The following is a 25,340-nucleotide window of genomic DNA, read 5'->3' on the forward strand; positions in this document are numbered from 1 at the left end:
CCACCATACTGAATATAGTGTATCCCAGTGGAGATTTTTGACTATTTTTTGGGGTGCTCAAGCACACCTAAATTTCATCTCAGCACCCCTAAAAATAATAATAATTTAAATTATTATGAATTATTATTATAATTCAGGTGGGAGTCAGGTGGCTGAGCGGTTAGGGAATCGGGCTAGTAATCAGAAGGTTGCCGGTTTGATTCCCAGCTGTGAAAAATGACATTGTGTCCTTGGGCAAGGCACTTCACTCTACTTGCCTCGGGGAAAATGTCCCTGTACTTACTGTAAGTCGCTCTGGACAAGAGCGTCTGTTAAATGACTAAATGTAAATGTCAATTATTATCTTAAATACGTTTTAGTGCTCTAACGTGTTAAAACAATGTTTATTTATCGTTGACACATCATTGTTTCATTTGATGCTGGTAGTTCATGAAGAAAGGGACTTTCTTCGTTTTTTCATTTATTCAATATTCTGCATAATCATAAATACATGTATTAATTGTTATCCAGTGAAATTAGTGATTAATTAGCAAGGGGGTTTAACACTTTTACAAGGCACTGTATCCATGTCCCATTCTCATTGGGGGCTGAGCCCCCCTATAGGTCTGATCCTAGAATCTCCCCTGAGTGTAAGCTATCCTATACTAAATACAGTAGTATAATAGTATTGGTGTTTGGACACCGCCGGTGTTGTTTGGGACTTGGAGAGGGAGCGCATGCGAAGTACAGTCAGATCCGTCCTCCTCGCCCCCAGGTCAGGAATGCTGTCTGTCAGCTTGCCTCCCTCCTGCCCTGGTATGCACCTGGAGAACGTGTGGCAGAACAACCGCCTGAAGTGGCTCGTGAGTGGACGAATGAACGACATGGACCACTTGTACATAACCAATTGGTTGTGGTTTTGTTTATGTATAGTTATCGGTCTGTTATCAACGTAGAAACCGCATTAAAAAATTCTCTAACACTTTTGTTCCCAGTAGAACATATTTATGCGTACGGGGAATGGGAATTCACCAATGAGACCGTGGTGACCGATGTAGTTTCGACGGCCAGTTAAATCGTTCATTTGATTAAGTGGCGTACAAATCCACCAATCGCAGAGTAGTTTCCTGGGTATGTCCTCCAATGGTTATAAGCTATTTCGCAGAGTGGGCGGAAATGTTACAGAGTGGCTTTTGTGCACTCCGGATACTTTTGTAGCTGAAACATAGTTGTGAATGTGGCAGCAAAGAGACAGGGAGTGGTAGACCGGGTATTGTCGTTTTAGATATAGGGATTATATAGTTAGTCTCACTTTATGTGTTACTATTTAGGACCAAAAACGCGAAAGAGTTACGGTGACGACGTTTGTTTGGATTATTGTCTAACGGCGAGGATAAAGAAAACATGGGGCGATAGGGCAGCAGAAATGATTCTCTGGTAGGATTCTTAGTGTATTTATTTATTTATTTTCCTATTTTTCCCCAATTCGTATTTCTTCTCCACGCCGTGGGACAACCGCCGGACTGCGGGTTGTGAGGATGGACCAGGCAAGCATCCTACGAAAGTTCATCCAAGGGGTCCAAGCTATGCGAACTGGAGACCAGAAAGGAGAAGATAACTTTGGCAGTGACTTCATGGTGAGACGGCTATTGGGATCCTTCTGTTCCTATTGGGGTTGTTATTTTTGGCTGAACTGGGCTATGGCCCCTTTCCTTAATTAAAACGGTGGAAAGCCTGGTCAAAAGCGACGCAAGGCACCGCGGGATGGTCATGGTGATCTAAACAAATGTTTCCTGTTCTCTCAAACACTAGCCTGCCCCAACAAAATGATGGATTCGGAGTTCAGACTACACAGTCCTAAACACTGTGTATTTGGTTTAGACTGGTATTTGTGATAAACTAGCTTAGGTTAGCAAAGCAAATACGACGTTGTCCTCCGGTATGCGGAGTGTTCCATTCCCCGAGTAAACGTTTGAATCGTTTGCCTGACTGTCTGGAGGCGAGGTAGACGACACGTCTCACGCGAGCCCCTTACTCATTTTTCCAGGCTTGATATGCGGCCTGGCATTGTCGCCCACCTTGGCCATGTAGCCTACCCTGTGCGACTATTCTGTAAATTACACGGTTTTACAGCTGTGGCCCTGTAGACACCCTCACATATTAGCACTAAGCGGAAAGGCTAGTTGACTCGCTAACCACATGTAACATTAGCCATGCGAATTGTCATAATGTTGCAATCAATGCGCCCAGAGGCTACATAACTGCTTGACATGCTGGCCAAAGGCTACGCTGGAAAGGTGTTGTTGTTTTATTGTACACGGTCTCGTTGCCACACGGGTTACCAGTTATATATTGACATGGATTTCATTAAGATGTAAGCCATTCAAATGTGGAGCTATTGTTTAGGTTGCTCGCCTGACAGGGGCTAGTCAGTAGCCATTCTGTTGAGTAGCGTTGACAACAACTCGGCGTTTCAACCCTTAACCTAGCCTTTTGAATTCAAACGTAGCCTATGTGTAAAAAAAAAAACACGCTTTAAGTTGACTATCTTGCTCTGCGATTGTAACCGATTTGGGTTCGCGTAAAGAGGAAAATCAGTGAAGTGGACAGACAACTTTTCTCCTACACGTCCCCCGGCGGCAACACACATTTCTCCCGGTTGCTTTCTTTGTCTTATCGTATTGTGTGACTTTCGTCTTCAATGTTGAGCTCGGAGCAGTTAATATTTTACACAGTGGATTTGCCGTGTTAAAGCAAAAAGTCATTTTGCTGGGGAGTGTTTTGCTGTAGGCTATGGTGTGGTGATAAGTGATGACCAGTCTGTCTGAAACAGGGAGCGTTTGCGGATGTTGCGCAAGAACCAGGGGCGTTGTAGCTTCGCTGGAGCCCGTGAGGGGAAGTGCTTTATGGATTTGGGATACGGGCTTGTTCTGGGCCTCTTGTCAGACCACGTTTAGAGACTAGCCTTTACTTGCATGTATCCTCAAATGCTCTGGAATATTTGTAGTTACACGTGAATGACTAATTTTACAAAATCGAGTCCCATGTGAATCATGTTTAAGAAGACGTCTGTCAGACCTGCATTGTTCACAGCCTTACATTCATTAGACTAGCCAATGACTCCAGTTATCATAGCTCATCATTACCATTCAAACTCACCCAACAGCTTCATTCATTCCTTCCTTCCATGCGTTACACATGCTACAGATTATTGGTGCAAACTGGCCATCACACCAAGTAAAGTGATTGTATTCATAATGATCCATCCAAACTAGCGTAGAATGGAAATCTATACGCTGCTAGTCTGGCCTGGCTGCTATCGATGCGCTAATGCCTCTGCATGATGGACCAATACCACAGGGAGTTAGCCCCAACCAAATAGCATGCAAATCAATTAGCTGCTAACAGACGCTTCACCCTTTTATTAGATCTAGTGGGTTGACAATGGATAACGGACAGCAAAACGCACACACACATCTCACTTACACACATCCCACATACACACACCTCACTTACACACATGTCACTTACACACACCTCACTTACACACATCCCACATACATACACACACGGCTCACTTAAACACGCACACATCTCACATATGCACACACACATCTCACATACACACACACAAACATGGAGGGGAGTCAGGTGGCTGAGCGGTGAGGGAGTCGGGCTAGTAATCTGAAGGTTGCCAGTTTGATTCCCGGTCATGCCAACTGACGTTGTGTCCTTGGGCAAGGCACTTCACCCTACTTGCCTCGGGGGGGAATGTCCCTGTACTTACTGTAAGTCGCTCTGGATAAGAGCGTCTGCTAAATGACTAAATGTAAATGTAGCACACAGGCAGAGTAGCCTGCATGCTGACAGTTGGGACGGTCTTCTCTTGGCTGCTGTCCTGAGAGCAAACGACCGACTGGGCAGCATGGGGTTAATGCTTGTACAATGTGACTTTGTGAGATTGTCACGTTCGATTAGGACGAACACTGATTGATCCAGCGCATCACAAAGAGGCATGTTGGGTGTTGAGAGGAGCCTCTGGGCACGGAGGGCGTGCTTAGGGGACTTGTGTGAGGACCTGCATTATGTCTTGTTCTCAGACAGGAACTTGTCGTGTCTTCTGCTGGCCCTAGATTCAGCCATGCGTCTCCGTGCTACAGGATGAGCTGAGTGTGTGTCAGCTGATTCAAGACCTGCACCTGGGGGGGGGGGGGGGGGGGGGGGGGGGGGGGGGGGGCGTGGCCTAAGTGGAGGAGACTGGCTGGGTTGCCAGGTTTGGATCATGCCCGGTTAGTCAGAAGTGCCTCTGTTGTTGTAGCCCAGCATGGTGTGTCTGTGGTGTCTGGCCCCAGGCCGGGCCAGGCCCAGGGGAAGTGTGTCATGGCGTTATCTGGCAACCCAGCCTGTCTGCTCCAGGGGCAGGAGCCAGGAGAGGAAGATGGAGGTATTGTTTGAGGCTCACGCCTGACTGTGGACAGGATGGGAGGCCTGGAGTGTCTCCTTTCTCTCTCTCTCGCTCTCTCGCTCTCTAGCTCTCTCGCTCTCTAGCTCTCTAGCTCTTTATCATTTTGTTGCTTTCTGTCTGTCGGTCTCTGTCTCTTGCTATTTCACATGTGGTCTGCGTTTTCTTTTTTGAAGCTCTCACACCTTAACACACACCATTACACAAGGCTTAGAGAGAAGCAGAGGGACGAGGATGTCCTCTGGTCACAGGGAGCAGAGGGACGAGGATGTCCTCTGGTCACAGGGAGCAGAGGGACGAGGATGTCCTCTGGTCACAGGGAGCAGAGGGACGAGGATGTCCTCTGGTCACAGGGAGCAGAGGGACGAGGATGTCCTCTGGTCACAGGGAGCAGAGGGACGAGGATGTCCTCTGGTCACAGGGAGCAGAGGGACGAGGATGTCCTCTGGTCACAGGGAGCAGAGGGACGAGGATGTCCTCTGGTCACAGGGAGCAGAGGGACGAGGATGTCCTCTGGTCACAGGGAGCATTGACTTCACCACATCAGCAACGCGCACACACACACCCACACACACACCATCACACCACACAATAACATACAGCCACTTTCCACGTAATTTCCCCCCCCCCCCCCCCCCCCACGTTAAACTGTGATGTTCCATGTGAGTGTGCCAAAAGGTAGCAGGTTTTGAGGAAGACCCAGAACAGCGTGTGTGTGTGTGTGTGTGTGTGTGTGGTTTTGGCTTTGATGTGCGCTGGGGTAATCAGCTTGTACATGCAGAACACACACACACACTGATCCCTTGCGTCTGAACCATGTCTAGACTGACAATGTGTGTCTTAAACAAGGTGTCAACGCGATAGTAACGATCGCATGGTGTGGATATTATTTTCTGCATTTCTTAATGATTGGAGATAATTATCAAGGGATGATCCAACGGTTTCTACACTTAATACAATAATATAGTCTTCAATACACGACTGTGCTTTGAAGTGCGTAAGCTAGCATTGCTGTAGTTCTAATGGATCACAGTTCTGCATCATGATGATCCATTCTGTTTCAAGAGTGTTCGGCTAAACCAGCCCACGTTTAGACGGGGATGAAGATGAAGGAAACACGAGAGAGAGAAACTCTGTGTGGCTTTCGGTGTTTACGGTGAAGATCTTCTACTTTTAGCTTCTGTTTGTCTTGTAATATTAATAGTGTGTGACCCTGTCCTTCCCTGGGGCCAGGCCCACTGCTCTGAGTCTGTGCACAACGGACTGGGCTAGGAGCCCTCCCTGGAGGAAGAGGAGGAGAGGTGTTTCTGGACGAGGAAAAGATCTTGGATTAGTTTGTATCTTTTTTTTTTATAATTCTCTCACACAAAATGTTGAGCCTCTTTCTGTCACAAGATAAAAACTAACGCTGTGTTTGTATGTGTCACAAGACTGGAAACCCTTACTGTCACAATGCACCTTCCTGGTCTCTTCGGTGTCACAACCCCTCTTTCATCCTCCTTCCCAAAACCACACAGACACTCTCACGTGTTCACTGACAGACATTTCACTCACCCTCTGTAAATGAGAGCTTGACCCAAAACCAGGGTTTCTGCTTCCGAGCTGGGCTGAGTTTGGAGAGCAGTGAAGTATTTCCGCTGTGCAAGTGATTAGATTTGGTGTGTGTGTGTTGGAACGGGCAGCTTTACGCGGATCAAAGCTGACCCACCAAGCTAGAACATTCCCAGAGCCCATCCAAGCCTTGTACATCACAACACACAGGAAATGATGCTATTATGCTGTGTGTGTGTCTGTACGCGTGTGCGGGTCTGTGTGTGTCTGTGCACATGCGTTGACAGAACATTCAGGGTGGCATGTGCACTGACTCAGTGGGATGTTTGACTAGGTGACTAGTCCCAGCTTCCTGTTTGTTGTTTTAGCCATAGAAGAGGGGGAAGAGAACCTTTCATCACACAAATGAGACAATACAGCACTTAATCCTGCACCACACACACTCTCACACACTCACACACACACACATAGCTGGCCTGTTCCAGATGACAGGGATTATATGATGGCCCACATGTGTATTTTCTCAACTAGGCAGGAGGAGACCTATTAAGTTCCCAAGGCTAGCCGCAGCTAGCGACTGCAGGCTAAAAGCCCAGCCCTTATCTCTGAACACAGGAACACACTCCCACTATTGATGCTAACGGGGCTAGCACCGCTAATTCCAAATGAGCCAAAGCAGAAACGGTTGGAGGGAATGCCAAACACAAGAGGAGGAAGGAATTGGATGGAAGGAGAAATGAGGAGAGAGGAAGAGAAGTCAGGGCTCTTTTCTGGCCTGCCTGACTTGACATCCTGTTTGGTCTGTTAAATCTCCCAGCTGAGAGAATTTTCATACACACACACACACACACACACACACACACACACACACACACACACACACACACACACACACACACACACACACACACACACACACACACACACACACACACACACACTGCAAGCCAACATGTTCCTTACAGTATAAAAGACCATGATCCTTCTCTCTCACCCTTTCCCCCCCTTCATCATCAATAATTGTTTTCACACTTCTTCGTGTCATGCTTTAACTTTTTACATTACATTACATTTTAGTCATTTAGCAGACGCTCTTATCCAGAGCGACTTACAGTAAGTACAGGGACATTCCCCCCGAGGCAAGTAGGGTGAAGTGCTTTGCCCAAGGACACAACGTCATTTTGCACGGCCGGGAATCGAACTGGCAACCTTCAGATTACTAGCCCGATTCCCTAACCGCTCAGCCACCTGACTCCCTTTTCCCAACTTTTCCTTTTCTCCCTTCCTGCTCCTTCACTGTCGACTATCCACATTCCCTCTCTCTTCACCCATCCTCTCTCTTGTTTTCTCTCTTCCTTCCCTTTTCCTTGTTTCTCTCTCCTCCTTCCCTTTCTCCACCCTTCTACCACTCTCTACCTTCCCTTCTCATTGTCTCTCTCTCCTCCTTCCCTTTCTCCACCCTTCTACCACACTCTACCTCCATTTTCTATTTTCTCTTGTCATCATGTCTTCTCTCTCTCTCTCTGTCTCTGTGTTTGTCTTCTAAATTTAGTCTGTCTGACCACCAGCCCAGTGTATTACTAGTCCTTTTACCTCCAGCTCCACAACAGCACCTCACACTTCTGACACACACATTCATTTCCAAACACGTCGCCCCCCCCCTCCCTCCCTCTCTCTCCTGTAGACAGACCTTGTGGTTGGAGTGGCAGGCCGTGCAAGCAGACAGAGAGCCTGCATTCCTGTAGAACTGAGGTCATGGCTCCTTGTCCTCCGCCCTCTTCTCCTCCGCCCTCAGCACTGCCCCTCCTGTCTCCACCACGCCGGGCTCATCACTCTGACCGTCGCCGCAACAGAGGGGCTAGCGTACGTTAGCTTAGCACCATCTGGCTGTGACACGGCATGGCTTAACCTAGCATGTTCTGGTTGGAAACAGAATACCTAGCATCGCCATCCAGTGAAAACCAAGGGGGTCAAGTAGAGAACGACACTTCCTGGTTCGCCCCAATGGCTGGTGGGTAGTGGTGAGCCATGCGGGCTCAGCATGCCAGGAGGGAGGAGGCAGGCTGGGGGTCGGAGAGGGGTTGTCGGGGGCGGTGACATGGGGACCCTGCTTATGTCCATGTGTGACGAGCTAATGCTGAGGCTTCTTAGCTACTTGTGAAAAACACCCTACTTTTATGAGTAGAACATCCCTGCTTCTCGTGTGTGTGTGTGTGTGCCTTGAGCGCAGACTGCCATAACTGCATCCAGTGCAGCAAAGGTGTGTGTGTGTGTGTCAGTGCGGTGATAGGTGACCTATTTTACTGTATGCTTGAATGTGTCTTTGAGCTTGAGGGTGTTGTGTGAACCCATGTGTGTGTTTGCTTTTGTGTGCTTTCGTGTTTGTGTGTGTTTGAAGGGTGACCCAGGGTGTTCATTCTGCCATCCACACACACACACACACGCAACCTTCCGCCTCCTGTTTCCATGGAAACCCGCATCCCTGCCGCCAACCACCTCCGCCTGCCGGAAACTAGCGTTTGGACCAATGGCGAGGCGGGGTGCGGAGCTACAATGGCCCGGTTGGCTGTGAATAATTCAGACCAGGGGACCATAAGAGAGACTCTGCTGACTTATTTAGCCAGGGAGAGAAAGTAGGTTAGACTCTAACCTCCACACATCACATCACTCTTCTTTGTCATTTCCATCTGCCTCTCCCTCAGCTAGGCTAGGTCCTGGGGAGTGGAGGAAGAGGAGGGCAAGGGAGAGCAGGGCAGGGGAAGCACTTAATTGAGGAAATATTATATATAAATATATATCCTCTACACACACAATGACAATGTGATACAGAGATTAAGATGCAGTAGACTGTGACTGTGTGTTTGAGAGACCCAGTTCAGCAGTCCCAGGCCACGCCCTGTGGAGGGTCTCTGAGGTTGCCATGGGAAGCAGAAGGGCGTCGCCCCATCTAGAACGGGGGAGGAGAGGGGAAGATGGAGGATAGTGGATAGAAAGAAGAGGAAATTGAAGATGGGACGTTTGGGGTATTTTTGACTTGCAACAGTGGGGGTAAGAGGTGTGTGTGTGTGTGTGACTTGCTCCCGTGATGGCAGAGATGGGGGGGGTGGGGGGAGTGTTAGAGCAGGGTGACAGGAAGTTGGCCCACTCATACGGGGTGTCGTTACTTCCTGTGACAATCTGGGGTTGGATACCGAGAAGAGTGAAAGTGGAAGTGATAGAAGGTGTGATATGTGCCTGTCATACTGCAACAACGTACCCCTCTCTCTGACCCCCCACCCCCTCTCTCTGTCCCTGGAGAGCAGCAACTACTGAGGGTTCAGACCCACCAGGAGTTCTCTCCTCTGTCCAGTTTACGTCCAAGGTTTTGTTCATGAGTGTCTTTGCAGGCAGGCAGGCAGACAGGAAGAAAGGCAGACAGGAAGAAAGGCAGGCAGGCAGATATGTGGGGCAGTGGCTGTCTGGTTGGGAGACATCACTGCATGGTCAGACCCTGTAGGTCTAAAGATTAGGCTGCCCCATCCAGCAGCTAGAGGCTAGCTTTGTCTAATGCTAAATGCAGAGACACACATACTGACGTTTGTGTGTGTGTGTGTGTGTGTGTGTGTGTCTGACCCCGTCTGACAGCAGGTTTCTGTACAGAAGCAGATGATTAAAATGTAATTTACATGAGAACAGAATAGCTGTAATGTGATTGCTGTCCTCTTCTGAGAGCTCTGTTTACCAGCAAAGCAGTCTGAGGTACACACACACACACACACACACACACGTTCACACTCACCACTCCTCTGCTGTCCAGATCGGGTGTTGGTAAACGTGTTATCCAGTGTGTACGTGCGTGTAGGTCTGGAGCATAACGGTAGCAAAGTATTTATAATTCTACGTTGCGCAATCATTCTTTTCATAACATATTTTTATTTCACAAAAGAATACATTATGTATATTGTGTACACATGCTGACACTAGTGACAATTATTCAAGATGCATGGATCGAGTTTCTGTAAATTGGCAGCTAATCAGGACCTGTCTGCGATGGGGCGGGGGTGGGGGGGGGGAAGAGGGGGAGACAGAATGTTCGCACGCGCCTCTTTCCTTTACGCCCACGTCGCTGTTCTCAGTCGGAAAAAGAGAGAGAGAGAGGGGGAAAAGAACGCGAAAAAACCCAGTGTGGTCGGTACGTCATGTGAGTGTGTGGTCCAATGAGGATGGAGAAGGAATAACCTAGTTGTTGTTTGACCTCAGTGTGTGTGTGTGTGTGTGTTCTAGAAGTCTCCCCGGGTTCTAAGGCCACGGGTTCCTTCAAGTGGCGGAACTCTTTAAGGGTACAATTGATTCTACTGTGTGTTACCGTGTGCCACATGTGATTATGAGTTCACCCGTCAACACTCTGTCACACAGAGAGTTAGCAGGAAGTGTGTGTGTTTCTGGGAGTGTGTGTTGGGGCCTGGGAGATAATGTGCTAGAGCAAGTTCTCATTACCGAGTGTCCCAGGGCAAGCGGTGGTCTGGGAGAGCACAGTAGCACTCCTCACTGTCACTGCAGTTTGGCAGAGGGCCTCAGCGCGGTGCTGGGCAGAGGGCCTCAGCGCGGAGCTGGGCAGAGGGCCTCAGCGCGGAGCTGGGCAGAGGGCCTCAGCGTGGAGTGCAGCTGGGCCAAGGACCTCATCACGGAGATTATTGAGTTGTTTCAAATATTGTTGAGGGCAACCCAAGGGAGCAGAGTGACTTAGAAAAGCTCTTGGGAGAAGGTCTGTGTCTCCCCTGTGGAGCTTCTTGAGGAGTAATGGCTTGATGAGGGACTGATGATGAGGGCGGGCCTCAGTGCGGAGCTGCACCATGGGGACCGTAAGCCTCTCGGTGGAGCTCCAGGGATTCTGAAGCTGTGTGGTTTGAACTACGGCTAGCCTAGGGAATCAATCTGTTTACCCACCTACACAAAAACATTCTTGTCACGATCCTGATGCTAAGCTCTCCTGTTTTGTCGTTGCTCTCTCCGGTCTGCAGAGATTACGGAGGCTGTCCACCAAATACAGGACGGAGAAGATCTACCCCACCAACACGGGCGAGAAGGAGGAGAACGTGAAAAAGAACAGATACAAAGACATACTGCCATGTAAGAAACACACACACAGACACACACCCACGGACCAGCTTACAAAGCTGGACGTGCGTGTGTGAGTGTGGTTGCGAGCAAGCTCTTAGGCGCTCCCACTATGACTATGTGCAGGAGACTGCAGATGGTAGGTTAAATATAGATTAAAGTGCTTTATACAATATTACTCTTACATAATGGTTCCTGTACCTCACACTTCCTCCCTGCCCACCCCTCACCCCCCCCCTCTCTTTCTCTAATCTCTATCTCTCTTTCTCTGCACTTGTTTGACCTCTTTAAATGATACATCCCTTTCACTTCCTGTCTGACCCGTTCGGCCTCTCTATCCTCAGTTGACCACACTCGGGTAAAGCTGACGTTGAAAACCACCAATCAGGACACAGATTATGTCAATGCCAACTTTATCAAGGTACGCACACACGCATTTTCCCTCTGTAGCTGAAAGGTACCTTGTCCTAATGGGTCCTTGTGACATGTGATGACACTGACTATGTACCATGTACAACTGCCTGGACTTTGTCCTCCTCTCCTCCTCCTCCTCCTCTCCTCCTTCTCTCTCCTTTCTTAATCTGATCCATCATGTCTCCTACGCTCCTCCTTTTGTTTGTTCTTCCTCCGCCCTCCTCTCTTCCTGTTCTTGTTACTGATTGGCTTGTGTGTGTGTGTGTGTGTGTGTGTGTGTGTGTGTGTGTGTGTGTGTGTGTGTGTGTGTGTGTGTGTGTGTGTGTGTGTGTGTGTGTGTGTGTGTGTGTGTGTGTGTGTGTGTGTGTGTGTGTGTGTGTAGGGCATTGATGGTCCTGAAGCCTACATTGCCACCCAGGGTCCTCTACCCAACACTGTGCTCGACTTCTGGAGGATGAACTGGGAGTATAACGTAGCGGTGAGTAGAGAGGGGGAGAGGGAGAGGGGTAATAATGTTGCCGGGGCCAACAGTCTCCTCACAGTATTCTGAACAGACGATGAACTTCCTGCTGAGCTGTTCTGTGTGTGTGTGTTTCTGTTTGCAGGTCATCGTGATGGCCTGTCGAGAGTTTGAGATGGGAAGGGTAAGTCTCTTATCTTGCAGAGCGGATCATGCTCAGGGAGAGTGCTCTGTCATAACTCCATACATCAGCCCACTATTATGACAGGGCTTAGATTTATATGTGGGTGATTTCATGTCACGCAAATCTGTGTGTGTGTGTGTGTCTCTGTCTCTCTTTTTCTCTCTCTCTCTCTCTCTCTCTCTCTCTCTCTCTCTCTCTCTCTCTCTCTTTCTCTCTCTGTGTCTTTCTCTGTGTGTGTGTGTGTGTGTGTGTGTGTTCTCATTCTTTCACGGTTTAACCACATTTGCTTCCTCTCCTTCTTTAGAAAAAGTGTGAGAGGTACTTTCCTCTGGTAGGAGAGGAGCCCATGTCCTTCGGCCCGTTCACAGTCTCCTGTGTAAGTCAACATCTCACCCTCCCCCGTACTCAAGCGGGTGTGTTGTGTGTGTGCGTGCGGGTGTGCAAGCGTGTGGCTTGTGTGCGTGCGTACTTGTGTGTATGTGCGTGTGTGCATATAGGCTTGTGTGTCAGATGCCAAGTCAGCAGTTCTCAGTTTACCAGGCACACAAAGAGCTAGACAGTTGTTTTTTTATTATAAAGAGACAGACAGTGGCCTTCAACAACGTGTGTGTGTGTGTGTGTGTGTGTGTGTGTGTGCTGTAGGAATCGGAGCAGGCCAGGACAGACTACTTCATCAGGACCCTGGCTGTGGAGAATGAGAGTGTAAGTCACAGTACACGTTTCTAGCAGCCCTCCGTCTCTCTGGAACAGAGGCCTCTGTGTCGTCTGCTTGGAGGGCAGCTTTCCGGGAAACTGTTAACTCAACTCTGTCTTTCTACCCTCCTCTTGTCTCCTCTCATTCTCCTTCACCTCCGCCCTCTCCTTCTCTCCTCTTCTTCTCCTTTCCTCTCTCTCCTTCTCCTCTCCCTCCTTCTCTACCTCCTACTCTCCCTATGCCTCTCCCTCCTCCTCTCCTCCTCTCCCTCCTTCTCCTCTCCCTCCTTCTTTCCCTCCTCCTCTCCTTCTCTACCTCCTACTCTCCCTACGCCTCTCCCTCCTACTCTCCCTACGCCTCTCCCTCCTCTTCTCCTCTCCTCCTCTCCCTACGCCTCTCCTCTCCTACTCTCCCTACGCCTCTCCCTTCTCCTCTCCTCTCCTCCTCTCCCTACGCCTCTCCATCCTCCTCTCCCTCCTCTCCTCTCCCACCTCCTCTCCTCAGGACACTAGAAGGATAACACAGTTTCATTACATGAACTGGCCCGACCACGATGTTCCCTCCTCCTTCGACTCCATCCTCGACATGATTGGTCTGATGAGGGAGTACCAAGAGAACGACCATGTCCCCATCTGCATTCACTGCAGGTACACACACACACACACACCCTGCCGTCTTCCCACGGAACTGGCGTTCATGTCCCAGGGGGCAGATCAGACCATGCCTATTACCCTGGGAGTCATGTGGTGTCCAGCAGGGGGGCGGTCTCTCATCAGCAGGTCTGGGGCTTCTGGGAACTCTGTACACTCTCTGCAGGAGTGGCATCAACTATTAAAGGAGTGGCTACAGGGGTGTATGACAGTATGTCTGGTACAAACACACACACACACACACCTAGACACACATAGCTGTGGTTGCTATGCAGTAATGAGGCAGGAAGGCTCTAGGCAAGTCATTATCATCCTGATGGAACACACATGGCCTACTGGATACCTGGCATGAGAGACTGTGTGTGTGTGTGTGTGTGTGTGCGTGAGAGAGAGAGGCCGAGAGAGACAGAGAGAGCTGGATCTTGGGCAGAGAAGGTAGTGACAGATATTGTGTTGCTAATGTGTGTTGTGTCTCCACAGCGCTGGTTGTGGAAGGACGGGTGCTATCTGTGCTATAGACTACACATGGAACCTTCTCAAAGCTGGGGTACTGCCACACACAGTCACACACACACTCAGTCACACACACACACACACACACACACACACAGTCACACACACACTCAGTCACACACACACACACACACACACAGTCACACACACACTCAGTCACACACACACACACACACACACACACACACACACACACTCACTCACACAGTCACACACACACAGTCACACACACACACACACACACACACACACACACAGTCACACACACACACACACACACACACACAGTCACACACACACACACACACACAGTCACACACACACAGTCACACACACACAGTCACACACACACACACACACACACAGTCACACACACACACACACACACTCACACAGTCACACAGTCACACACACACACACACACACACACACACACACACACACACACAGTCACACACACACACACAGTCACACACACACACACACACACACACAGTCACACACACACAGTCACACACACACAGTCACACACAGTCACACACACACAGTCACACACACACAGTCACACACACACAGTCACACACACACACACACACACACACACAGTCACACACACACACACACACACTCACACAGTCACACAGTCACACAGTCACACACACACACTCACACAGTCACACACATGCACTCCTAGGTGGACAGGCCACTGACTGTATGGATATTTGCTTGTTGTTTTGTAGAAGATTCCAGAAGACTTCAATGTGTTCCGGTTGATTCAGGAGATGAGGACACAGAGGCACTCTGCTGTTCAGACCAAGGTCCTACATTTCTCTCTGTATTACTGTCTTTCTCTCTAGCTCTCTCTCTCTTCTCTTCATGCTCATCCTTCCTTGTCCTCATACCAATCTCCTCCTCCTCCTCCTCCTTCCCCTCCCCCTCCTGCAGGAGCAGTATGAGTTGGTCCACAGAGCCATTGCCCAGCTGTTTGAGAAACAGCTGCTCCTCCTGGAAGGCCCTGCCAACTCAGAGATACCAGACGGCATGGTGAGGACACACACACACACACACACACGCACTGAGGTGAACACTCTCTTCCTCTGCTGTGCGGAGTGTGTTCGCCCCACTGCCTGGTGTAGAAGTGCAGTGTCAGATGTTTGAAATTCCATTGTTGAAACAGCACGACTAGGCATGTTACCTCTCCCTGCTACTGCTATCTCAGACACTCTCTCCCCCCTCACACTCTCCCTGCTACTGCTATCTCAGACACACTCTCCCCCCTCACACTCTCCCTGCTACTGCTATCTCAGACACACTCTCCTCACACTCTCCCTGCTACTGCTATCTCAGACACACTCTCCCCTCACACTCTCCCTGCTACTGCTATCTCAGACACACTCTCTCCCCTCACACTCTCCCTGCTACTGCTATCTCAGACACACTCTCTCCCCTCACACTCTCCCTGCTACTGCTATCTCAGACACACTCTCCCCTCACACTCTCCCTGCTACTGCTATCTCAGACACACTCCCCCCCCCTCACACTCTCCCTGCTACTGCTATCTTAGACTCACTCTCCCTTCACACTCTCCCTGCTACTGCTATCTCAGACACACTCTCCCCTCACACTCTCCCTGCTACTGCTATCTCAGACACACTCTCCCCTCACACTCTCCCTGCTACTGCTATCTCAGACACACTCTCCCCTCACACTCCCTGCTACTGCTATCTCAGACACACTCCCCCCCCCCTCACACTCTCCCTGCTACTGCTATCTCAGACACAATCTCTCTCCTCACACTCTCCCTGCTACTGCTATCTCAGACACACTCCCCCCCCCCTCACACTCTCCCTGCTACTGCTATCTCAGACACAATCTCTCTCCTCACACTCTCCCTGCTACTGCTATCTCAGACACACTGATAAGATGTAAATTCTGGAGAAGGCAGGCCGGAAGGAGTCACGACAAAGGAAAGGAGTTGACTTTATTAGTTTATTAGTACATGATTTTCCTCCCTGTCTCCCCTCTGTCTGGCCTACATGCTATATTCTGCTCAGAGGGGGCCTTGCTGCATGACCTCTTGACCTTACAGAGACACACGCTGTACATGTATCCAGAAACTCTGCCTTACACACACTCTCCCCCCTCACACTTTGTCTGTAACACACTCTTTAAGTAACACACACTCCAGGTAACAAACACTCTCTGTAACACACCTTTCCTGTAACACATTCATGAGCAGTGTGCTCTGTCTACAGGAAGTGCTGAACAACAAACCAGCACATACACACACACATAAATGCATAAACACACTGTTTTCTGTTTCCAGGAAGCACATTTAACTCCCACCAGAAGCTGATAGTGAGAGCAGATGTGGTAGTCAGACAGATGCTGTTACGCACACACGCACACACACACACACACACACACACGTCTTGTCTTCGTGTTCTAAGAATCCTCCTTGGTCTCGAGGAAGCTTAGTTTCTTACGAGAGAGAGAGAGAGAGAGAGAGAGAGAGAGAGGAGGAGGAGGAGGGAAATGGGGGGTGACTTTTCACATTGACAACTGGCAGTGGGATTGATCTCTCTCTCTCACACACACACACACACACAGAGCTTGTCTCTAATTCTGAAAGGAAAAGACCGGATGCTGCTTAGCTATGAGTGAGACACAGACAAATAACTGAGCAAGTCACAGGGGGGGAGGGAGGGAGGGAGGGAGGGAGGGAGGGAGGGAGGGAGGGAGGGAGGGAGGGAGGGAGGGAGGGAGGGAGGGAGGGAGGGAGGGAGGGAGGGAGGGAGGGAGGGAGGGAGGAGAGGGAGGGATCTGGCAGTGTGCCAGCAGAGGGAGCTGACTTCCTGTTTAGAAAGGAGGGGATCTGTGACATCATTCTCCCATAATGCCTTTGGAGCCTGAGAATAGGACCACATCTGGGAAAGAGAGAACAGCAGAAACACAACCAGTCTTAGACAGGTCTAGAAAGTATCTTGTATAAATTAGGACTACATAATGACAGACAGGCTGAGAGACACACAGAGGTATGTAGATTGATAGCAGGCAGGCAGAATGATTTACTGGCAGACATTCAGACAGACGGGTTGGGAAACAGTGTTAATGTTTGTCATACTCAGTGAACCAAACAGGTCAGTACAAACTCTGTAATAGGAACATGGGTCTGGTTTAGGAACAATAGACACACACACACACATACACACACACACAAACCCAGAGTGGAGACCTGGTTTGACCCTCACACTGCATATCCTGCTTGAAGTCACGTGACCTGCAGACTCCAATCATGATTTCTGCTTTTTGACTTCCTCAGGATGAGAGCAGCCCAGAAAAATCAAGCCACCAATCAGACGAAGAGAGGTGGGACACCCCGCCCCCCAAGCCACCCCGCATACGCAGGTACTGTGTGTGTGTGTGTGTGTGTGTGTGTTGTTATGTCTAGGGGAGTCAGTTGGCTGAGCGGTGAGGGAATCGGGCTAGTAATCCGAAGGTTGCCAGTTCGATTCCCGGTCATGCCAACTGACGTTGTGTCCTTGGGCAAGGCACTTCACCCTACTTGCCTCAGGGGGAATGTCCCTGTACTTACTGTAAGTCGCTCTGGATAAGAGCGTCTGCTAAATGACTAAATGTAATGTAATGTCTAGTCTTCTCTAAAATCAGAGTCACGTGCTGTTCAGAGTACACAGCAGTCACCGCAGGTCTGCAGTGACTGCAGGTCTGCAGTCAGGGCTATTTTAGTGGACTTATCTGTGTTCATAGTGTCTCACATCTCTGGTGAAATACTGCAGGAATTCCACTGAGACACACGTCAAGGACACACAGTGAGTCACAATGACTCACTCCGACTCACACACAAACACACTTTGGGCTGTAAGCTATGGGCGTGAGCTGAGCTGAGATTGTGTTCTTGGTTGTGATGAGTTCTTTCACCAGTAACCCCCTGAGGACCGCTAGGCTTACAGGTAGCTAGCAACACCAGGGGCGGCAGTAGCGTCCGTAGCTATCGCGCTAGCTGTAAAGAGGAGCATTAACTTAGCATTGCTGCTTTGGTGGGGCTCTGCTCTCTGGGTGCTGTACGCGCTCAGATCGGGCAAACAGGCAGCAGCAGCTGTGACTTCCGACCCCTCTGATGACATCATAAAGGGACAGCGTAACAGACCACCCACACACACTGGATGGGCCTGATTGGTAGTGATATAGTAACAGTTATGTCTCCAACTGATACCATCTCTGGGTCATATCCTGACTAAACGGACTATGGAGTCAGATGGCTGAGCGGTGAGGGAATCGGGCTATTAATCAGAAGTTTGCCATTTCGATTCCCGGCCGTGCCAAATGACGTTGTGTCCTTGGGCAAGGCACTTCACCCTACTTGCCTCGGAGGGAATGTCCCTGTACTTACTGTAAGTCGCTCTGGATAAGAGCGTCTGCTAAATGACTAAATGTAAAATGTAAACGCCAGTCGGTGCTAAACGGCATGTTTCCCAGGACGTGTGTTTTACTAAGTTATGTGCCACCAGGCCACGCCTGATCTCTTCTGTCATGTGCTCTTAATCTGGCACCCAAAGTCATCATTCCAATGCTGTGTTTGTGGGTGTATTTGTGTATGTATATTCCATGCTGGTGTGGTTTCCAGTGTCACCTTCATTCTGCCATCTCAATATTCTTTCAGTTAAGTCATTCAAAAATGATACCGCTGTCATTTCTCTTTTTGTCTCTTCCCGGATTCTGATTCTTGTCTCTCTTTCCTTTTCAACTTCTCATTCCTCGCTCCCTTCGTCAGTCTCTCTCCCATTCCTCTCTCTCGTCTCTTGTCATTCTCACTTCTTCATCATACTGTCATCTCTCTGCCCCCCCCCCCCCCCGCCCCCTTGTGGTTTTCTGTTGTCACAGTATGTCCTCACAGCTACAGGTGTACTCCTGGTGTTATTAGTGGTCACCCTACTGATGATGATGTCTCAATCTGTGTGAGCTCTTTGTTGTGCAGTCTACTGCTCTCCAGACTCTACACATTACAAACACATTTGATTCAATAACATTTGACTAGCCAGCCAAAATATGCCATAATTCATTCAAAGACTTGATTATGTGAGGTGCAGGGAATGTGTTTCTGTTATGTGACCAGGTTGACATCCAGGCTGTGTGCTGCCTCCTGGTGGTGAGAGAGTGTAAATGGTTTCATGTAGATTCATCAGAAAAACCGTATTTTTCTCTCTGCCCCCCCACCCTCTTTCTCACTCTCCCCCCCCCCCCCTCTCTCTCTCTCTCTCTCTCTCTCTCTCTCTCCTCTCTCTCTCTCTCTCTCTCTCTTTCTCTCTCTCTCTCTCTCCTCTCTCTCCTCTCTCTCCTCTCTCTCCTCTCTCCTCTCTCTCCTCTCTCTCCTCTCTCTCCTCTCTCTCCTCTCTCTCCTCTCTCTCCTCTCTCTCCTCTCTCTCTCTCTCTCTCTCCCCGTCTCTCTCTCTTCCTCTCAGCAGTCAAGTCGAGGGGGATGTGAAGGAGGAGATCCTGCAGCCTCCAGAACCCCGCCCCGTCCCCCCTATCCTCACCCCGTCTCCCCCCTCCGCCTTCCCCACGGTGACCCAAGTCCGCCAGGACAACGACCGCTACCACCCCAAACCTGTCATCCACGTCCTGGCCCAGGCCCAGCAGAACCACAACCCCCACAATGCACAGGGGCCCGACCTCAACGAGAACTACAACAAATCGGGCTCGGACAGCCTCCAAGCGCCCGAGAAGCCCCCCTTGACCCCGTCCTCCCCCTCGCCGGGCGAAGGGGGAGAGAAGCGTCTGGAGAGGAAGCTGAGCATCGAGATCAAGAAGGTTCCACTGCAGGAAGGCCCTCGGAGCTTCGACGGAGGCAACCTTCTGCAGCGTAGCCACGCCTTCAAGGCCCGCCCCTCCAACAGCGTCTCCTTTTCCGAGGACTCGGGGGACAATCTACCTGGGGAACAGAGTCAGTCTGGGGGAGGGGCAGCCCCGTCCCCCTCCGGCCCAATCACCTGGCCCTGAAGGGGGAGAAGGCGGGGCATGCCGCTTGGGCCACGCCCCCCGGTCTAGAGAAGAGTCCGACCACACCTGAAAAGAACCGCGTGCGAGACCCCGCCCCCCAGCCCTGTGGCTCCGCCCCCGTCAGGACTGCTCTGAGCTTCACCAATCCCCTCCACTCAGACAACTCCGACGCGGAAGGGGAGGGCGAGGCCAAGGGTTTGAGAAACACTGCCCCCACTCCCACCTCATATAGTGTCTCTACGGCGACGGCAACGGTTTCCAAGGTGCCACACCATAGCGACCAGATGCCCAGCAGGAAGGTGTGGCCGATGTCCATCGCCGGGCAGAACGTCTCCAAGACGCCGTCGCCAACGGTAACGCAATCAGGTACGTAGCCGCGCAGGTCCCGAGTGGGGACTGCTAGGGGGCTTTAGGGTGCACTTGATTTGTGTAATCTTGCATGGAGACTGTATACTCTGAGGGGTTGCTCCAAAGTTTTATTCTGCCTGGTGCACCGAATCAAAACCACCCCTCAAGTATTTCTGAGATTTAAGTACGCTGTGAGATGAATGTAAAGGTCAGTCCAGCTGGCAGGACAAGTGTAGAGGTTCTATTCAGATGAAAGGGGATGGGGGGGTTGAATTTGTAAGGAATGTCATGAATGTGTGTGGGTCTGTTTTGTGTGTGTGTGGGGAGAGGAAGATTGTGTGTGTGATGTGGGATCTCTGTGTGTGCTACTGTGTACACTGCATGAAGTGTATTCCACCAACATTGTGCACGTTGTCCTGGCATCAGATCCACAGACAGGATCAGATCCTGGGCTGCGTTCTGGCACTGATCACCTCTAAATCTCCCGGCGTCATCATCCTGTCGCCTCTGATTGAAGCTCCTGATGGAATGGCCTGCGTTGGCGTGGTCTGCTTGGCTTGCGGGGATATGGTCTGCGCTGTGGGTGTGGGTGTCGACTGCTTGTGACGGATCGTGACTGGTTTTGACTGGTTTTGACTGGCTGTGACGGGTGACTCTGGTCCGAAGGGGTTCGCCTTAACTGCTGATCTTGGATCAGTGTTCTAGCTTCCACCTCATGTTTGAAGTTGGGATCTGGGGAGGCCGGCTGACCCTGGGACAGCTTCCATGAAACCGGCTGACCCTGGGACAGCTTCCATGAGGCCGGCTGGGGAAGGTTGGCACATTGGCTGCTTATTCTCAACGCTGTTTTGCCGCCTTTTTCGCCGTCCATTAATCCTGGTCCTCCCCCCCCCCCCCCCCCCCCCCAGTAACGTGTGATGTTGTCTGCCCCAGACAGTGACGAGGAATCCCCTCCCCCCCTCCCTGAGAGAACCCCTGAGTCCTTCATACTGGCCACAGGTGCGTCTCCCTGAATCTGGTCTGGTCTGGTCTAGCCTGGACTGGTCTGGTCTGGTCTAGCCTGGACTGGTCTGGTCTAGCCTGGACTGGTCTGGTCTAGCCTGGTCTGGTCTAGCCTGGTCTAGCCTGGACTGGTCTGGCCTGGACTGGTCTGGTCTAGCCCGGACTGGTCTGGTCTAGCCTTGACTGGTCTGGTCTAGCCTGGACTGGTCTGGTCTAGCCTGGACTGGTCTGGCCTGGACTGCCCTGGACTGGTCTGGCCTGGCCTGGACTGGTCTGTTCTGGTGTGGCCTGGACTGGTCTGTTCTGGTGTAGCCTGGACTGGTCTGGTCTAGCCCGGACTGGTCTGGTCTAGCCTGGACTGTTCTGGTCTGGTCTGGTCTGGACTGGTCTGGTCTGGTCTGGTCTAGCCTGGACTGGTCTGGTCTAGCCTGGTCTGGTCTGTCGTGGCTGGAAGTGACCTGGTCCCACACTGGCTCCATCAGTATCACTGCTGTCCAGCTAGTTGGTGCAGTGCTCCATACCACCACAAGAGGGCGCAAGTTATTTGAAGTTGAACCACGTCAACATCTGAAGCATCCTTGATCTCCCTGGTCTTTCTTGTCTTTGTTAAAGCCTTCTAGACCATGTTAGTAGTACGTTATCTGACTCAGGCCATGTCTGGATGAGTAATGATAAGCTGTGGCTGGTAACAGAAAATAGCAGGGGTGAGGGAGGGGGAGGAGAGCAAGGGATATGAAGGATTGTGTTTGATGCCTGTATAATAGTCTTTACATAACGAAATAAAATGAAACCTCATTCCTAATAGCACAAAACAAGAATACAATTAAGATGGTAAGATTAAATAAAACGACCTGATTGGTTCAAACTAGAGTGATTTCTCTCTCTCTCTCTCGTTTAATTCTCTCACTAATCGTGTGTTGTTGTTCCTTGCAGACCCAACAGAGGTGAGGTTATTGGGGGCTGTGGAGCAGAGTGATGCAGGGGAGAGGGCTGGACCAGGACCAGGGCCAGGGCCAGGAGCTAGCATGGGGTCTCCTCTTAGATCACAGAAAGGTACGTGCATGTTTCAGAGAGGCTCCTCCTGACACTAGGGCTTACACGCCCGTGTGTGTGTGTGTGTCTATGTGTCCAAACTTCCATTATGTCAGTGTCTTTGAACCAACCCATTACAGTGAGGGGCATGTTCCCCCTCCCTCCCTCACTCACTCACTCCCCATCCTCTGCCTCTGAAATGCTAAACAGCCAGGATGGGCAGCTCTCTCATAATTAATCTGATCACCACCGCAGATCTCCATGAAAATTAATCAGTCATGCCCTTCTAACCAGCGAAAAGGCTCTGTCTGTCTCGGTCTGTCTAGCTGTCTGTCTGTCTCTGTCTGTCTCTGTCTGTGTGTGTTGTCATTCTGTCTGGCAGGGTGTCTGGTTCCACTTCTTTATTACTCTCTCTCTCTTTCTCTCTCTTTCTCTCTCTTTCTCTCTCTCTCTCCTAGCCTCTGTACAGGGAGCCTGTGTTCAAGTGTGATAGTAATTTCCCACAGTCCTCTCTGTCCAGTGGAGTCAGCGAGCCAGTTAAGCATAGGAAGGGTACTTTGCTACACACTCATCTGCTGTCGTGTGTGTGTGTGTGTGTGTTTGCTTCCTAGACATGTCCGGAGACAGACGGGACAGTAAGAGCGTGTCTGACACCGCGGGCAGGGTGGCCCTGTCTGGCCCAGTCACCTCTGGGGTCACAGCAGCAGAGAGCAAGGCCACAGAGACGGGTGGGTGAGTGGAGGAGAGGACGTGTGGTGTGGGGAGGAGGGGTACATGGGGACCAGATGGAACAGATTAGCACTCCACTGGCCATGCTAACCTCCTTTTTTTTTTCTCCTCGATTCCCAGGGTTCGGTAGGCGATCCACACAACCCAAAGGCCCCAGGGAGCCCCCCTCGAAGTGGACATGACGACCCCCCCATCCCTCCTCTCCTCACATGCTAAAACCTCAAAGCCCCCCCCCCCACTCTCCCCCCTCACCTACACGCTCCTTTAAGTGCCACTGTATCCCATGGAGGAGGCCACTGAATGCTGTTCCATCCTTTCATCGACTCTCCCTCCTTCCTCCTGAACTGCCACCCATCTGCAGAGCAACATTCCACCGGTGCGCTGTACTCTCGCTGGTTGCCAGGGGCTCTCTCTCTGTGTCTGTGTGTGTGCTGGTGCTATTCTTCTAATCGCCGTAGAAACAGAACTCTTGGAGCGGACTGTTCCAGTTATGCATCACTACCAAGTCGGCCATGTTGGATGTTCCTGCCTAGTCCCCTTGGTTCCTATTGGAGTCGTTTGTGTTTCTCTCCTTCTTTGCTGGGACCATGTACCTGCCTTATCCTTCAGGAGAAAGAGAAAGAGAGAGAGACAAAAGAAAGAGAGAAACTGACATTCTACTTCTCCACCTCTTCTGTTTCTTTCTTTACCATTTCGGAAAGACACTTTCTTATCTACTTCTGTGCTCTGAGACAGAAGCATGTGGCTAGGGATTGAGGAATACTGTTGGATTTTGTTTTTGTTCTGTTTGTTTCGATCCTCGCTAACTTCTCGATAGCTCCAGTTATATATGCATTGTTTAATAAATGTACAGGGCGACTAGGTATATAATATTTCAGATTTTGCTGTCTTAAGTATTCTTAATAACAGAAGATGTAAGAAGTCAGTGCATGATTCTCTGTCCCTGATAAGGTTGCTCAAACTGTCAATAGTTTTGCCCTCCTTTTGTTTTAGCAAATACTTCAGGGTTGTCATTGTTCTATCTTGTTTTTTTTTCTTATGTCTCTAATTATATGTTCAAAGTTTTAATTGACTGGACTTTGGCGAAAACAGCCAGTTCTATCACAATGGCGAACGGGCTCAAGATAAGATTGTAGTAATAATAATAATAATAATGCTCTTTTTTTGTAAATTGTATTCTAAAGGTTATTTTTGTATACACTGTTGTTGGTTCCATCATGCCCTGTTCTCTTCTCTACTGGACCACTGGACTTGTTTTCAGAGCCCCCCCGTGCCTTTCAGAGAGCACCCAACTTCCTCATCCTCCTCCAATCAACATCCATCACTGGAGCGAGCGCAGTGTGTGTGTGCTCTGTGTCACCTCTGGGACTCTCTCAGCTACCCCCCCCCAACACACACACACACGCATACACACACAAACATATAACACACACATCTGTTTGTATGTTGCTGAACTCAATCGACCTGTCAGTAAAAGAGAAAGACATCAGATGCGACTCTCTTGACTTGTTTTCCTGTGTGTGTGTGTGTGTGTGGGTGTGTGTGTGTATGCACTTGTGTGTGCTTGTGAGATACACTCCTGGTACCAGCAGAGATGAGTAGATGGAATCATCTGGGGCTCTTGTAAACACGACAGGAAGTGAGCTCAGTGGGGGGGGGGGTTTCTGTCAAACCAGGGGCTTTCCTCTCCTGCACTAATATAACAATCATTTCCTCACTGCAGGTGGGAGTGTAGGACACCCAACATCAGCTCTGAACACGTCTGTAGACATGGGGAACTACATTTAGGCCAGCGGCTTTTCCCCCTTATGTGTTAACTTGGCGTGAAACGGACAGCACTATTAGTGGAAATGTTCAAAAAGATCTTGAGGGTCTCTCCCATGCATTCACTTAGCATACGGATTTGTGGCAGGTGGGAAAATATGTGAATGCATACAGTGCACACAGATATGGTTGGTTTTAGCTGTATCGCACGCTTTTATTATTTATTTGATGAACATTCACAACAATATTCTATGTAGAGAATCCTGAGCAGTATTTATACCTTGACTGCTCTGTCCGGCTGCCCTCAGATTATCTGTGTTAATGAGGTGTCGCCGTCTAATAAGTATGTGCAAACATTGCTGTTGATCAGTATACTATTATGCATACCAGAGGCATATAGTCGTTAAGCAAGAGTGGGTCAGAATAACTGATTGACGCTGCCT

General features: G+C 50.0%; 1 protein-coding gene across 1 annotated transcript; it reads left to right on the forward strand.

The window, feature by feature from the left end:
• Positions 1-1,229: 1,229 nt before the first annotated feature.
• ptpn12 (protein tyrosine phosphatase non-receptor type 12) lies at positions 1,230-24,616 on the forward strand. The gene is given in 18 exon segments (XM_067254185.1): positions 1,230-1,616; positions 10,993-11,101; positions 11,434-11,510; positions 11,886-11,981; positions 12,109-12,147; positions 12,452-12,523; positions 12,790-12,849; positions 13,346-13,488; positions 13,972-14,038; positions 14,745-14,822; positions 14,950-15,048; positions 17,327-17,412; positions 19,485-19,978; positions 19,981-20,388; positions 21,304-21,369; positions 22,306-22,425; positions 23,016-23,132; positions 23,254-24,616. Coding segments are annotated over 18 exon segments (2,292 nt in total). The 5' UTR covers positions 1,230-1,517; the 3' UTR covers positions 23,316-24,616.
• Positions 24,617-25,340: the final 724 nt, after the last annotated feature.

This window comes from Osmerus mordax, chromosome 17, assembly GCF_038355195.1.
Source record: "Osmerus mordax isolate fOsmMor3 chromosome 17, fOsmMor3.pri, whole genome shotgun sequence".
NCBI lineage: Eukaryota > Metazoa > Chordata > Actinopteri > Osmeriformes > Osmeridae > Osmerus > Osmerus mordax.